The 17,014-nt window shown below is 48.8% G+C and overlaps 1 protein-coding gene and 1 long non-coding RNA gene across 3 annotated transcripts in view; one reads left to right on the top strand and one right to left on the bottom strand.

Annotated features, from left to right (window-relative positions):
- The window catches only part of NCAM1 (neural cell adhesion molecule 1), a 41,885-nt gene extending 35,982 nt beyond the window's left edge, over positions 1-5,903 (top strand). The window contains exons 9-12 of one of the 2 annotated variants that reach the window (XM_008589196.1): positions 221-428; positions 1,499-1,615; positions 2,622-3,416; positions 4,873-5,012. In XM_008589196.1, the coding sequence (XP_008587418.1) occupies positions 221-428; positions 1,499-1,615; positions 2,622-3,416; positions 4,873-4,993 (1,241 nt within the window). In that variant the 3' untranslated portion in view covers positions 4,994-5,012. Of the gene's footprint in view, positions 1-220; positions 429-1,498; positions 1,616-2,621; positions 3,417-4,872 lie in introns of both variants that reach the window. The other variant, XM_008589197.1, reaches the window with a different exon arrangement.
- Positions 5,179-8,185, bottom strand: LOC103604622. Its single transcript, XR_551730.1, has 2 exons — positions 6,032-8,185; positions 5,179-5,905 (listed from the first exon to the last, which is right to left on the bottom strand). It is a non-coding gene; the product is annotated as an uncharacterized LOC103604622 (long non-coding RNA).
- Between the last annotated feature and the right edge of the window lie 8,829 nt (positions 8,186-17,014).

Here is a 17,014-nt window from a genome sequence, read left to right as displayed (position 1 = left end):
TATGAGATGAAGCTGTCATCCCTCCCTCTGGATGATGTAGAGAAACCTGTTATCTCAACACCAGGACATAGAAAGGCCCCAGAAAAGGTGTCACTCTGACCATGAATGCCATGACCTTGTCCTCTGGGCCCTTCCCCACCCTGGGGGCTGTCATCCTGTGGGATCCAGGGGTTCTCGCATCTCAGTCTGTTAACCACTGGCCATCTCTCTCCCACTCAAGCCAACGGCAGCCCCACGGCAGGCCTGAGCACCGGGGCCATCGTGGGCATCCTCATTGTCATCTTTGTCCTGCTCCTGGTGGTTGTGGACATCACCTGCTATTTCCTGAACAAGTGTGGCCTGTTGATGTGCATCGCTGTCAACCTGTGTGGAAAAGCCGGGCCCGGAGCCAAGGGCAAGGACATGGAGGAGGGCAAAGCCGCCTTCTCGTGAGTGCACGCCTGCTCGCCCGCCTGCTGGGGTCTGGACTCTGTCCCTAGTCCAGAGCCCCTCAGCCGTGCCGCTCTGAGCCGTCGGTCGGTGCCTGTAGTGACCTTTCCTTCAGCATCACTTTCCCTATTTGAAAATCCCAAGGGGATAAAAGCATTAGAGAAAAGTTTCTCAAAGCATGGGCTTGGGGAGGGGTGTGGGGGAGGGAGGTGTTACCTGTTTAAAAAGCAGATCCTTGGGCCCAACCCCAGATCTCGTGTATTAGAATTTTGCCAAAGTTTGAAAATCCCTGCATAGGTCAAAGGAAGGGGAATTGTCAGAGCTGAGTATGGAGAGGAGCCACAATGGAGGCGACCAGCATTTGAGGGACACACTTGCCTTGCTTTTATTCATTCATTCATTCATTCATTCATTCATTCATCCATCACTCAGCAAATATTTATTAAGGAGCCACTATGGGCGAGGCATTGTTCCCACACACAAGGGTACAACACGGAACAAAACAGATAAAAAATTCCTGTCCTCATGGAGCTGACAATCTAGATATTGTCCCTTCCAGCAGTGTCTGTGGAGAAACAGACCCTGAGCCAGTCAGAAGGAGCCTTCGGAGACTGTCACTGGGTGGGGCTGAGCTGGAGCAAGCCCAAAAGGGATGAAGGAAGGAAATGAATTGCTTAGCACCACCCCATGCCGTGCCCTGTATGTGCATACACATATGTGTACACATGCCTGCATGTACACACTTACAAATACATGTAGATGTGTGTATGTACATGTATGTGTGGGCACTTTTCTGTGCCAGGCACTGTGCTAAGCACTTTACATACATTACTTCTCATAATAGGTGAAGTACATACTATTATTTGCCCCATTTTGCAGATGAGGAAACAGATGCTCAAAGTTACAGAGCTGGCGAGAGTGAGGACTGAGACTCAGACACTGGTGTCTGGCTCTGAATGCCCACCCTGCCAGTGGGGGCCAGGCCTAGGTACCCTAAGCTATCGCTGCCTTCCCTGGTGAGCCCCCAGTCAACTGCCCTGGAATCTAACCAGCACAACTCTCTCCACAGGAAAGATGAATCCAAGGAGCCCATCGTGGAGGTTCGAACTGAGGAGGAGCGGACCCCAAACCATGATGGAGGGAAACACACAGAGCCCAATGAGACCACGCCGTTGACGGAGCCCGAGTATGTGGGCTGGGAAGGGCTGGCACCTGCTCAGTAGAGCCCCCTACACCTACCTCATCACCCTCCCCCACCTTCCATGCTTCCCATCTGCAGCTCCCAGCCAGACATTGCAAGCCAGGATTCTGGAGCCCTCAGCCAGAAGACCCAATTGGCTGAGAAATGCCTGACCCCACTCTCTCCTTAGAGAGAAGGCATTTGAGGTTCTGTTTGGGGTGGCTTGCATAAGTGGCAATCCCTAAACCCTGTTCCATGTTACACACAGATTCTACAAAGGACTTAAGGGGCAAAACCTTACTGAGAGAGGCTTAGCAGATTCTGTTTAGGATTTCTTAGAATTCTAGGGTTTTCTGTTTTCTTCCTAAAAGGATGAAAGAAATTGGGAATCTGGTAAAGTTCCCTGGCCCTCCTGTGGTCAAGAGTCCTGGGGACCTGCAGAGACCCTGACCAGCTGTGTTTGTAATGTGTGCCTGACTAGCAAGGATCCTATGGGCTTTCAGGGAATGGAATTTCATGGGACCACATCATCTGTGGCTACAAGAACCCACAGCTCGTAGGAGCCACTGGGAGTACTTGTGATCTGCCTTTTTCCTGGCTTTCCCCATTGCTGCCCAGTGCAGCCCCACTGGGTAGCTGGGCCCAATTCCCCTGGGACCTGGGAAGCCTAGAAAAGGTAGATGCTGAACTAAAGCACAGGCAGGGATCAGAAAGCCCCAGACAGGTGTGTAGGGAAAGGGAGCCCCGTGCAGAGAGCTGGAGGAATGTCAGCAGGGAAGAGGGGCTAGCAGGTCCCCTCTGAGAGTGCCACGTTCTTTGTCGTCTCCTGTGTCCTCTTCTGCCCCCCTGGGCGTGTGCTTCCTCTCGGCGTCCTCATTTCTCTGTGGGCCTGTGTCCGTGCCTGTGCATGCCTGCCCGTGGCCCCGCTCCTTGGCTTCAGCCCTCCTCCCTGCTTTTCTGTCACGTCTCAGCTTCATTGTCTGTTCTCTTCTACTTCCTGTCCTCCCCACAGGCTGCCTGCTGACACCACAGCCACTGTCGAGGACATGCTGCCTTCTGTCACCACCGTCACCACTAACTCTGACACTATCACCGAAACCTTTGCCACTGCTCAGAACAGCCCCACCAGTGAGACCACCACCCTGACCTCCAGTATTGCCCCGCCTGCCACGGCCACCCCTGACTCAAACTCTGTGCCCGCTAGCCAAGCCACCCCTTCCAAGGGGCCTGGCATCTCTGCCTCCTCCCCGCCCCCAGCTTCAGCCCCCAAAGTTGCTCCCCTCGTTGACCTGAGTGACACCCCAACCTCAGCCCCTGCCGCTAGCAATTTGTCTTCTAGTGTCCTGGCTAATCAAGGGGCCGTCCTCAGCCCAAGCGCCCCCGCCAGTGTAGGGGAGGCCTCTAAGGCCCCTCCGGCCAGCAAGCCGGCCCCCGTGCCAGCCAGTCCCCTAGCAGCAGCGGCTGCCCCTGCCACAGAAGCCCCCCAGGCCAAGCAGGAGGCTCCGAGCACCAAAAGCCCGGACCTGGAGCCCACCCAGCCCGGCGCCGCGAAGAGCCCGGCCGAGGCAGCCACAGCCCTCACTAGCCCGAAGAGCGAGGCTGCCTCCGTCAGCGCCACAAACCCTTCCCAGGGCGAGGACTTTAAAATGGACGAAGGGAACTTCAAGACCCCAGATATTGACCTTGCAAAGGATGTTTTTGCAGCCCTGGGCTCTCCTGCTCCCGCCGCTGGGGCTGGTGGACAAGCCCCTGTGCTCGCTCCTTCCCCTGCTGACAACTCTGTTCCGCCTGCACCAGCAAAGACCGAGTACGGCCTCTCTGTGTCTGCTGTCGTCGGGTTGTGTCCCTTGGTGGTGTGCGTCTGTGCTGTGCTGTGTCCTCCTTGTTAGACGTGTCTTCAGCCTCATGCAGGGCTTCTCTGAGGCGGCTGTCAACCAAGGGGCTGGGATGCTGCAGAGAGAGTGGGGCAGGCAGCTGGGCCCGGCGAGTAGCGCCGGCTCACAAATTAGGCCACATTAATTATGTTTCGTCCTCATCGTCCTAGCAGTGGCTGCTGTTTTCTCTGGGGAAGCCCTTGCAGTTGGGCCGCAGATGAGCATAGCTTGGGAAGCCAGCTAAGGAGGCCAAAGTGCCCTTATCAGCCACCCTGGGGCCCACAGTCAATGTGTTATCCAGTGCAAGGCTGAGTCCCCACCAAAAAGGCACTGCTATGCAGGAAGAAAAGAGGCCAGCCCCCAAGGCCCAAGTGGGGGAGGATGCAGCCCAGAGGCCCTGATACCCACTCTTCCTCCCCCTCTCTCTTGCTTCTGCTCCCAGAGTGGCTGGGAAGTCTCGGGGCTCCCGAGCACCAAATGGCTGCTGGGTCTCTAACTTCAAGGGAAAGTCCTTTACCTTTCAGATTCCTTAAGTGTGATGCCAGAATGCAATAGCAGCAGCAGAGGCTGGAGTCTGCACCTGCCCCAGTAATCCCTAGACCCACTCGCTTCTGGGTCTGATGGAGGCAGAGTCAGATCTCCATTTTCATAGAGGGTCCTGTGGCTGCCCCCCAGATCAGCTGCAGTGCTGCCACCAAGAGCTGCAAGTAGGCCCTCAGCAGGAGCCCTGGATCTCAGCGTCAGGAAGTGAAAGGACTCCCAACAGCCCTGCCCTCTCAACTCCCCTATAGCAAGCAGCCTCTTACTAGACTTCCATGGAAAGCTGCCCCAGTCACAATATTTTCTCACCTTAGACAGGCAAGCCTTAGCAGCAACATCCCAAAACACAGAGTGCTGGGTAGGGCAGGGGAGGGGTAGGCAAGAGCAGGTCATTTGCGAAGGGGCAGGGGCCCCTGGCATCAGTCCTGGGATCCTAGCCAGCATTCCTCATTCATAGCAAGCTGAGTTGCTGCCATGGCAGCTGGTCGGGGTGAGGAAGAGTCTGCCTCTACCACCCCCTTCAATCCCCCCAGGTAAAAACAGAGCCCCTAGCATCAATTTAGGGCTGGAGCAGGACAGGACGCATTCTTCTGACTCAGGGCTTCCCAACTTTGGCTGCACATCTGAATCACTTGGGTGCTTTTAAGTCACCATGTTCAGACCAGTTAAATCCAGATTTCTGGGGACACGGCCCAGGCATCAGTGATTTTTAAAGCTCCCAGGGGATTCCAACATGCATCCGAGATTAGAGACCAGTGGTGTAACTGGAGCCTCCGGAGGGCCTGGATGAAGGGGTGATATGTCCTCAGACCATGGTCTCAGTGGTGCTGTTTTCCTGATTCTCTGCAGGAAAGGCCCTGTAGAAGCAAAGTCGGAGAGCCAGGAGACAGAAACGAAGCCAGCGCCAGCCGAAGTCAAGACGGTCCCCAACGATGCCACACAGACAAAGGAGAACGAGAGCAAAGCGTGATGGGTGACAAGGAACAGCAAAGATCAAAATACAAAGTGACACCGCAGCTTCACCAGAGCATTTCCAATATCACACGCGCATGCTCGCGCGCGCACACACACACACACACACACACACACACACACGTCTCATTCCTCTAGTGTCTTTTGCCTTTAAAAAAAAAAAAACTAAGCAGATAAACATGGGAGCTCCTTTTTGTAGATGTATAGAAAGGGTCCCTTTGTTGCACAGTTCCTTGTAAGAAAATAAGACAAAAAGGTTAAACCCACAGCCAAACTAGGACACTCCGTTCCCTGAAACCATTTAAAAATCAAACAAAAGGACCCCAAATTAAGAATCTAGGAAGCTCAGAAAAAAGAAATCTAGGTTCAGGCAAACCACACTTGGGTTACCCGATTGGCACAGACCAGTTTCAGAGAAATGCTTTCAGGCACTAAGACTCACCGAATGAACAAAGTCCACAGTTTATTTTTATACTTTCAGTCGAGTTTGAACTCTGTAAAACCTCATAAATAAGTTATAATTTCTGTTCACTTTGTATTGGTTCAGTATGCAAAGTGTGTCACCCTTTCTAGCTGAATTCAATTCCCACGTAGACTCTTGTTTTGTAGGAAGAATGCCAAATTGCAGCTTCTGGGAGTAGATCTCAATTTGCAGTATTCGGCCTTCTTTTTCATCCTTTTTTTTTTTTTTTTCCTTTCTGCCAACTTTGTTTTCTAGTGTTTACAAGTTGACAAAGGTTTGACTTCAGTTGTGGTTAAATGTCCATGTAAAATAGCTGCCTTTTTTCTTTAAGTAACAAATACCGCCTAGGTAGGGAGGATCGTCACAGGCTTGCTTGAGCACAGGACGACTTCACCCAATATGATTGTTTACAGTGGCTCTTCCCCCATTCCGATCTGCAGTTTTTGCCTGTGTCCAATTCGAAATACCGCCTAGGTAGGGAGGATCGTCACAGGCTTGCTTGAGCACAGGACGACTTCACCCAGTATGATTGTTTACAGTGGCTCTTCCCCCATTCCGATCTGCAGTTTTTGCCTGTGTCCAATTCAGATGAAGATTCACCTTGTTCTGGAATGGTTTTGTTTTTCAGTTTTCCGTTCTTTTTTGCGTTTCTTTGGGGGTTAGACCACTTTCTGATTAGCCGCCACCTGCCTGCATCTGTGAAAAAGGATCTGCTCCCCAGACGTCCCCCGCCTTCCTTCTGAAGGACTCCTTAGGCTTTGTTGAATGAAGCAGAGAAGATTGTATAGTTGGGGCTGGTCTTGGTGAACACACATTTTTACCCCAAACATCCCCTTTTTGTAGAAAGCCAAATAAAATATATACATACCATTTCCTTTTGAGCCCAGAATCTAGATTTGAGCGGAAGAGCATGTGCGCTTCAGGGAATTAGTGTCTTTTTTTGGAAATCTGTTGAAGTAAAGTAACATCGGCCTTCTGTTCACTTAGGCAGCATTTGTAGAAACAAAAGAAAAGAGAAAAAAACCTACTGTCTGGAGTCATAACACAACTTTCCTGGATTGGAAACCAAGTGGGGGAAAAAAATACAGAAACTTTAAGGGGGATGGGAGGGGGGGGAGGAGGGAAAAGCCAGCCCTTTGTATAGAAATTTTGCTTTTTTTTCTCATCCTACTTTAGAACTGCAAGCTTGTGCACTGTGGATGCGTGAATATTTTAGTGTGAAACGTGTTTTTGTCATAGTATTGAAATAAACTTCAACATAGTTTGGTTGTGGAAGGTATAGCAGATAGTTCAGAAAAATATTCAGGAAACAAAAATAACTCTTAAAAGGAATTGAAGCCTTTAAACAAAGAAAATGAAATACAGAAGATTATGATGATGAAGACAACTCTAAGTAAACAGAAATCAGTTCTCTGGCATGTGTTCCTTTCCTAAGGTACAAAGCAGGGAGAGGTTAGGCTGGCAAGACCACCCTGAGTACATTCTGTGAGCCACACTCCCCAATACTCTGACACTTCTGCAGTCTGATCAGTGGCAATGTTAGATTATCATTTCAAACTGTGAAAAATAATTGGTCTTGTCATTTGCTAAATGTGGGGTTATTTTGCATTTTCTCAGCTCCTGGGGATAGAAATGGAGGATCCCAGAATGCACAGCCCTGGCCCCTTTAATTCTAGGGCCTGCACAAATCTGTGTTTCAAATGCACGGGCCCTCAGGGAAAAGCGATGGGAAGGACAGATCTTAGAACTCGCAGCAGAATGGGAGAGGCTGGGTGCCTGAGATGGGCAGGACCCTGCAGGGAGGGGCAGGCTTTCCCGGTCACCGGGCTGTTCAGTGGAATGGGTTCCTCTTAAGGAAATGGTAATGGCTTCGACCAACTAGACCAAGCCCTGCCGTACCTCGTGGAGACCGTGCATTTCACTCCAAGTAGTTGTGGTTAAGAAAACTGATTCTGGTTCTAATGGTTAGGGAGAGACAGAGATATAGTCAACCCTCAGATAAGCTGGCCCAGGGCAGCTGACCCCCCAGAACCCTGGCCCCGCCATTAGCTGGAACCCAAAACTCTGCCCGCCCTTGGGCTGCCTCTCTCCTGCTACTACACATAGGTTTGTCTCAGCATGCATGAGTTTCCCTTTCTTTCTTTCCTTCTTAAAAGAGCAATGCTTTCTCTAAAATCAAAGAGGGAGTCGCTTTATTTTCAAAATGTTCTTTTATGTTAAGAGATAACATAAGCTTATAATTTTCCTTTTTTAATTTTTTGAAAGAGGGGTCAACTCCACCGGTTTCCAGTGTCTATGTGTGTATATGTGTATGTGCCATACATATGTATTCACATTAAACCCGGCAAGGCCACAGTCTGCTGGAGGGGCACACGGGTGCCGTCAGTGGGGTCTGCCAGTCCTGAAGGGCCGTCATGTACATAGAGCAGCTTCTGAAGTGGAACTCTATTTTCACACTTTTCTACGGAGCCTTCCTAGTCCCAGGTTTTCACTCTAGGCTGTCTGTCTGGATGGTGGTTCTCAACCTCCATTAACATCCCTACCCAGCATTCTGTACTTTGGGGGCCTTCTCTCTTGTTATAAAACTTTTTACCAAGTGAAACATCGACACCACCTTTGTTTTCATTCTCACTGGTGTAAATACTGAGTACTAACTGAGAATTTTGACTTTGCATTCTGTCAGAATACTTGTGTTCAATAAAAATTGAAAGAAAAAAAGCTGTGATGGTCAAACTGGGATTTCTTTTGATTCAGTGAGAGTCTGTCATGTGAATCAAATGTGGACATGCCTGTGGTGTGGTTTTTTGTTTTTTTGTTTTTTGTTTTTATCTTGTGAGCTTGTGAGCAAGGTCAGTTAAACCCCATGTCTTGAGTTCATGTTGCCTGAATGATTTTTTCTATTTTTTTTATCACAGGTTCATAGAAGATTCTTAGTTTAGAAGGGCCAGGCATCAGACTCAGAAAGATTTCATTCAAATCCTGGTTCTGCCTCTTCCTGATTGACCTTGGAAGAGTTACTTAACCTCCCTGAGACTCAGTTTCCTCTTTTGACAGACAGGAGGTACCAAGTGCGTAGAGCCGAAGTGCCGGTTGAGGAATGAGGCAGTGTTTATGGAGGTCTAGCATAGTACTTTCTTGGTACGTAGTAGCTTGACCTTGGAAGAGTTACTTAACCTCCCTGAGACTCAGTTTCCTCTTTTGACAGACAGGAGATACCAAGTGCGTAGAGCCGAAGTGCTGGTTGAGGAATGAGGCAGTGTTTATGGAGGTCTAGCATAGTACTTTCTTGGTACGTAGTAGCTACTCAAGAAATGGGAGTTATGCTGCTGGCACCCAGGTGTGTGAGACCATCAAACCCAACTGTAGTAACAGTCAACACCTGAGCTTCAGGATGCCAACAGTATGGTAGACACACACTAGAGGCTTATCCCAGAGTAAGCCGTACCTGCCTCCTATCGCTTTGCCCTACCTCTCAGTGTTCAGAGCCATAATTCAGCTCCCGGAGTTTATTAAAGTCTCCCAGCTAGACAAAGAAGAAAATTTTGCTTCAGCCCAGAGTGCTCTTGCATATGCTGATGTCTGGCTGGGTCTGGAAGAAGCAACCGCTAGAGCTGGAATTTTCTATTAAACTGGAAAGGTAGTTGCTAGAAGGCCTGGCTGCAGGGACAGGACTAGGGTGAACCAAGCCAGGCTCCTAGGACTCTCTCAGGGCTCATCCTGCACTCGCATGGATCGGGGAGTGACACCTGCTACATTTTATGTGCCAGGTGCCTCACTTACCTGTTCTAATGACACAGGTCTATGTGCATCTGTATGATTTCCACTGCCACGGATTCCCAGCTGCATATGGTGGGCGGTGTGAGTGAGGGGCAAGAAACAAAAACACATTGTTTATCAAGATTTGGAGAAAACAGGAAGTGATGACTCTCGATTGACCCATGAGGCTCACTTCCAGACCCTTCCTCCTTCAGGCTAGTGTCCTCTCCAATTCACTCAGTACCTATTGAGTATCTCCAAGGTGCTTGGGAGGTAGCAGAGAACAAAACAGCTCTCTCTCATGGCCCTTGCATCCAAGTGTGGGTGTGGGACAGGCAATAAGCACCGAGCGTGTTATGGTGGTCCTTAGTGCTGTTCACAAATATTCCTGTCCTTTTCTTCCCTCCAGGCACATGGTGGGACTGCACTTCCATGCTCACTTAAAGATAGGTGTGGCCATGTGACTTGCTTCTGACAATGGAATATGAGCAAAAGTAGTGTATGTCACTTCTAGGGAAAGCCTTTGATAGCCAGTGTGTGTCTTACTGTGGCCCTCTACCCCGCCACAGCAATCAGCAACACTTTAGGTGGTGGAAGTGTCATTACCAGGGCCCAGAGCAAGGGATGTGAGCAGATGACCCAGATGGCCGCAGGGTGTGTGTGAGGGATGTACCTAGTGGTGCACTGGTAAATGTGTAACAACCAGCTCTCCAAGGGAGGAGGGGGCCAGGGACAGAGAGAGAGAGAGAGAGTGTGTGTGTGTGTGCGTGTGTGTGGTGTATATATATGTTTATTATAGACTTTACTGATACAGAGGATGCAATTTATAAATAAAAACATGTAGTACTCTATATTCAAGTTACATATATCCAGCTGATACAGAACGCTTTGGTTCATTTTTGCTGGTCTTGTGTCCATAATCAGCCTATGGTTCCAATTGACAAATGAGGGCAGTTCCACCCTGCATGTTGGTTGATGTGTTCTGCTCATTTACGCTGACAAATAAGACGACAGTACAGCAATGAAGACACGTTAGAACATCACTCGCTTACCCATGGTGTGAGTGACTCCTTGTTGAATCGGGATATGTTTTTGAATACTAGAAGAATACGGCCTCAATTTTTGGTGCTGTTCACAGTATAACAGCTACAGACACAGTGCACTTTTAAGTTTGATCTGAGTCATAAACATTTTCCCCATCACTTTCTTAAGCTTAGACAAGCACTGACACATAAATCAAATCCTGATCTGTAGCATTTACTGACTTTAGCAGTGTGTAAGTACTCTGAATATGGCTAATTTCAATATAGCATCATCAAATGAGGAGTTAGATGGAGGTTCACAGTAGCACCTCATTATGTAGTGTTTCCACCACACAGACACAATAGACATAATTACCTTCAAGCACATAGATAATGGTAATATGTAGTAATAATAATAATACATTATTTTTAATATAGCGATAATAGTAAAATAATTAAAAACTGATACGCTTTGAGAATTGCTTTTGTTAATATAATTTAGTTAATTGTTAGTTTATATAGTTTAACTTTTAATAATGCTTTGTGTAACAACTGGCTCACAAATTTCCTGAAAATTTAACAAATTTTAACAAATTTAACAAATTTTTCCCTCGTACAAGCTGGCTCTAGCATATCACTGGATAACCCTTTATATAAAAGCCACTCAAGTTTGGGATATGTTATTATAGCATTATCTAAACTATCATGGCTTAATCAAGAAACGGTAAGTGCTGTGGACACAATAAATCCAGGTAGGAGGTTAAGGAGTCCTGTTGTTTTATAGGGAAGTCAGAGTAGTCCTCTTAGAAAAGCTGACATTTAAGCAGTGGCCTGAAGAAAGTGAGGGAACCATGCAGGTATCTGAATGGATATATTTCAGGCAGAGGGAACTGCAGAGCAAAGGTCCTAAGGTGGGGACTTAGTTGATGTCTTTGAGGAAGAGCAAGAGGCCAGCGTGGCTGGAACAGAGACTAAGAGATGGGGTGGGGCAGAGAGTAAAGAGTTAGGAGATGAGTCAGAGGTATCCATGAGCTAGATCGTGTAGGGTCTGCAGGCTCTTGTTAGAAGTTTGCCTTTTTCTTCAAGTGAGATAGAAAGCCAAGGGAAATTTTTGAGCAGAAGCCTGGCATGACTTTTAAAATGATCACTCTGGCTTCTTGGGGGGGTGGGGCGGTAACAGACTATAGGAGGGCAACAGAGAACGTAAGGATGCTAGTTTGGAAGCAATAATCCAGATGGGACAAAGTGGTGTGCTTAGAGCAAGCTGGTTTCAGTGGAGAGGTGGACAATGGCCAGATTCTGGATCTATACTGAAGGGAAAGCCAGCAAGACTGGACAATGGGTTGCTTGCATGTGGGGTTTGAGAAAGGCATCAAGAATGACTACCAGATTTGGGATCTAAACAATTGAAAGCATGAAGTTGCCATACTTTCTAAAAGGAGTGAAGCAGATCTGGAGGATGCAACATTTGGCTCTGGACACTTTAAGTCTGAGACGGCTGTGAACACCCTAGTGGAGATTTTCAGTAGGCTAAAGTTTGACAAGTCCACACTGAAGATACAGGTAGGAGTTGTTCTCATATTGCTTGTATTTAACACTCTGGGACTTGGAGAGATCACCAAGGGAATGAACATAGATTGAGAAGAGAATAGAACTAAGGATGCATTTTCCAGAAAGGAAAATTCACAGACAGCTCTATCTCATGGAGAATTGTCAGAAATTCCTACTACACCATATGTGGCCTCTCGTGGGGACAAATGGGAGAGCAGTGACTCAGTGCCTCCTTTCCACAGTGGCCTCCTCTTCTTGGTCCCTTACCAGAACTTACATCCACCTCTCCTGCTGGCTGCCACACATGGGCATGCTCTAGATCTTGTAGCTGGAAAAGGATTTCCTGTGACCCTTGTCACCCTGCGTGTTTCTCTGCCCACCTCCATTGCTGCCCAGGCCCTGACATCCCCTTCCTCCAGATAACATTTGGGAACATTCCAATGATGTCACCTGTGAGAGCCACCTTGTAGGAGGAGCCCCAGCATCAACCCTGGTGCTATTGGAGGGCCTCTGAGTGATAGTCACTCCAACATAACCAGTGAAAGCAAGTCTCTCACATATCCCTTCAGGGATAAGGCCTCATACTAGAGTACTTCAAAAAGCTTGTGGAAAAATAGAATTGAGAGATAATAAGAGCTTTTTGAAGTACCCTTTTGTATAAACTGAGTTAGGATGGCACAAGCCAGATAATGAGAGGGGCCTCCCTGGATTTTATCTGGTGGCCTCCAATCCATTGACCTCACTCTGGACAGAATGATCTGTGCAGAACGGGAATCTTATCACGCCACTCCCTCCTCCTCTCAACAAGATCTTCAATGGCTTCCAACTACCCTCAAGAAAAAATGCAAACTTCTTAACAAGGCTAGAGCAAACCGTCTCAGTCAGGCCTTGCTTACTGCTCCAGCCTCATTCTTAGCACTGCCCGACTTGTACCTATGCTCCAGCCATGCTGAAATGTTCGTAGGTCCTAAAATGATCCATGTTCTCTCCCATCTTCCAGAACTTACACAAATTATGTTTCATTTCCCTTCAATGCCTGGAATCATTAAACACTTTTTGACTATATTTTGAAGATGAATATACAGATTATGGTGGCTTTAGTGGACTCCTAAATATAGCTCGGTTGCCTGGGTCCAGGTTAGGTTGGGGTAAAGGAAGCACAGATAACGAGTGCAGAGACCCACGAGGGCAAGGGCCTCTCTCATGCTCCCTGCACCTTCTCATGGGAACTTGTATCTGCTGTCAGCTCAGGGGGCAAGTCAGGGGCGGCCAGCTGAGCACGAGACTCTTGGGAAAGGAGTGGCATGGTCTTGAGAGAAGCAGGATGATGACTTGAGTGGTGGGGCCTGTAGTGGATGGTAGCAGATGTTACTGGAAAGAGCAGCCTAGAACTTTGTACACTATTCAGGAAAATACTTTCTCTCCAAGGCAGAGCAGTACACAGTCCAGTGTTTTGCACTAAGCTCTTGATTCAATGAGTATTCCAGAAAGCTTGCTTGCAGAAGCTCTGTGGTGTGGCAGCGTGCACCTGTGTGCTGGGGCAATCACCGTGGGGTAGATTTTATGCAGAACTAAGCATGAGGGTTCATTTCTCTTTGCTGTCTCCCTACAAGTCCAACTTGTTCTCCAATAACACTAAGGAAAGAAAGGAAAGCTAAGAATATGGCTACCTTCCCCATTAGATTTGCTCATGTAATAATTAAGAGTAATTCTAAAGGATGGAAAACTGGTAGAGATCCATCTGGGCAGAAAAGCATTCAGAGTATTCTTCTCTCCTCCCTTCTGAACTCTTCCACTAGCTCTGCAATTCCCATAAGATGATCAGCAGACTTCCCTACAATTTGCCTTCTTCGTGAATGAGTGTCTGTGTCACCCCCCTTACTTGGTTCTCTCCTGGAGACGCTAATGCCTGGAACCTGCCACTTACTCTGCACCCAAGTGCCTTAGGACCTGGGGGCAGTGGCCGTGTCTTTCTTGCTCCTGATTTCCACCTCCAGACTATCATTTCCTCACCCCTTGTAAGGCTGATGTTCTTGCAAGGCTCCTGTCACTGGATCCTCTAGACTCTTACTGCCATGTGCAGACTCCTGCCCATGCATCTTACTGTGAAGACCTTGGCTTTTAGCCCATGGTCCTTCTCTCTCCTGAAGTTCTGCCTTCACCTTGTGTGACTTCGGTGCTCTATGTGGACAGCCCCTACAGCACAGTCTCCTCAGCTTGACCTTCTCCTTCATTCCATTAAAGCTTGACCTTCTCCTTCATTCCATTCCACCCCTTCTCTTGGCCAATCCCTGTACCTGATCATCAGCCCAGCCATCCACCTGCAACAGAAATCCAGATTCCCTGCTCTCCAACACTCCCATCCTTCCAGCTCACTCACTCAGCTACTCCCAATATATCAGTTTCTTTGTTTTTGCTGAGGCCTCTGCTAATATATTGACTTCAGGATTTTTCCCTCTGCCACATCTCTCTTCGCCTCTTTACATATCCCCCTTCAGTTCCCTGGTCCAGCACATCAGCTGCTCACTCAATAGTATCAGAGACTATCTTGCTTCAATGTCCTCATGTAGCATCTGTCTTGGAAAATCATCTGGCTGCCATCTCTTTACCTGGTCATGTGGGTGCTGTTTGGAAGGGAAAAAAAATCCTCATATAACCGGGCACATCAGTACCAATAATAATAAAGGTCACTCTCAGCTGGACTCTTAGCAGTGCCTGATGGTCTTACTAACATTTCCCAACAACTCATTCAGATTCTCCTCTACAAAGATGTCTTCACTTTCCTCAAACCAACCTGTCCCTTGACCACCACTTTCACCTCAGCTAATGGTCTTGCTTCGTCCTTCCAAGGGAAGAGAAGCTGTCAGAAAGGAACACCCTCAATTCCCCACACCAAATCGGCAAGCCCACCTGCGTCTGTGCGGTCCCTGCTCCTTTGCTCCTCTTACAGCAGACGCAGGATCTCCCCTTTCTGAAGCCAAGCCCATTCAGCAAATGTCTATTGAGCACCTGCCAAGGCCAGGAGCTGTCCTAGGTGCTGGGGAAACAATGGATGGCCCTGCTCTCATGGAGCTTACATTCTAAACAGATGCATGCAGTAAGTCATGCACCTGTCAGGTCAGGGGACTGGAGAGTCATGAGGGAGGAGCTGTATTGTGCAGAGGACAATCAGGGAAGCCCTCTCTGAAGAAGTGGCATTTAAGCAGAGACCTAAGCCCAGGAGGGATCTCGGGTTCCAAGTGCAGTTGTTAGAACTTTTCTCTGCTGACTCCTTCCCTTCAAGCTATGTGGTGGGTAAGACCCTCAAGTGAAAATCGAATGAATTTTTTTTCTAATATTGGACTTAATTTCTCCTTTCATCTGCCATTCCATGGGGTGGGATTCCATCAGATGAGGCCCCTCAACCCTCTTAGTGTTGCTAATGAGACCCCTTAATCACCTCTCCAGCCCATCTTACCATATTCTCCCTTCACGCTCTATGTGCCAGAAATAGTGAAAAGATTGTATTTCCTTAACCACGCCATGTTCCTTCTCACCTCTGGGTCCCCACATGCCAAAGGCCTTTTGCTTTCTCTGGAACATGTTCCAGCACTCCTTAATGCCCACACAAATCCTTGACTCTTGCTCCATCCTCAGGTCTCAGTTTGAATATCTTTCGATTAGGTAAGCCTTTCCTGACCCCAGATCCAGGCTGCATTCCACTGTTCTATGTTCTGTTCAGGGCCAGTATACAGCTAGCACTCGCTGGGATGGTCATATCACATTGTTAAAATATTGAAATGCTTCTTCACTGTTGTCATTAGCTGCTGTCACCCCAGGTACAGGAATTTGCAGATGGCCCCACCTGACCCAGAGCGGGTCTCCAGAGTTCTGCTCCAATACTATGACTGGTGTCCATGCAATACCATCTGTAAAGTATTTTTAGCATACTCTTTGGTTATATTCTAAGCCCCATGCTTTGTTTAATCTCTAATTGACTGTGTACCTTTCCCACTGAACTCTAACTCCTCCAGGGCAAGCTCTGTGTCTGTCTTACTCACTGCTTTGTCCTGGAACCTCACACAGCACCTGCCACAAACAGGAACTTGATATTCGCCAGCCTCATGAATGACTGAGTGAATGAATGTGTGAGCAAAGCGATAAATCCATGCACACCGGCCGTGGTTACCTGCCCATGTTCATCTGTGTGCTTGTGTGCGTGCACACAGGCTCTACTACTTGAGCTACACCCGCACAGCAGGGCTACTGCCCAGCACCCTGGAGGAAGTCCACACCAGGCGTGAGGGTGGGTTCAATCACAGGGTTCATGTGTGGTTGGAGGGGGTCTCCACTCTGCCTACCTCAGCCTCTGGTTATGGGTTTCCACTCCCCTTCTTCCCCCAGGCTGGAGACAATGTCCAGTAGTGAGCAGCACCTCTGTGATGGGGGCAGAGCTGGGAGGACGGGTTAGGGGACCAGGAAAGGCAGGAGCATAGCTGCTGGGTCTACCCATGTCTGTCTGAAAGTCGTGGTTTTCTGAGGGACATGGCTGATGAAGCAGAGTCTAGGAACCGCCTTCCCTGTAGTTTTCTCTAAGGCGACACACCTCTGGGTTGGGAAGTAGGGGTCGGAAAATGGGAGGTAGGGGAACAGGTGGTGTGATCTGGGAAGGGTCGGCAGGTCCCCAGGCCTAGGTGTCAGTGAACAGGGAGGGGACAGCGCTGTGCTGTTTTCTCTTCCTGAGCAGGTGAGCGCAGGAGCCTGGCTGTCAACCCCAGCTCAGAATAAGATCACTCACAGGGCTCCATCTTTAGAGTGCTGGTGGTCATCAGCAGCCTGCTGCAAAGGTGACAGTGAGCGTGAGGAACACAGCTGGAAGCGTCACTCAGGCTGATAGGTGACAGAGCCACAGTTTGAAGTCTGGGGATCCAGCCCACAAGTCCTGCCACACTGAGTGTCCTGATGCTGAAGGAGGAAAGAAAGTGGGTCCTTTGAGACCAGGAGGGGGCTCTGGTGGGCAGCTACCAGTGCACCACACGACCCTGGCTCTCCTCCCCAGCCACGCTTGGCCCAGCTCTTCCATCACCCCCTTCACCAGGCTTCTGAGTCTCCTAGGACACTTGATTAAACTGCACATTCCTGGACCTTAGCCCCAGAGATCGTGAGGCCACAGGTCTGGGGCAGTGGGATTCCATCGTAGGTGGTCCTCGGACCGCACGTGGAGAAGCTCCGACAGGCGGGCGGCCTG

This window comes from Galeopterus variegatus, unplaced genomic scaffold (genome assembly GCF_000696425.1).
Source record: "Galeopterus variegatus unplaced genomic scaffold, G_variegatus-3.0.2 Scaffold5289, whole genome shotgun sequence".
Lineage (NCBI taxonomy): Eukaryota > Metazoa > Chordata > Mammalia > Dermoptera > Cynocephalidae > Galeopterus > Galeopterus variegatus.
Note: the sequence above shows the minus strand (reverse complement) of the source record. Positions and strands in the feature narration are given on the sequence as shown.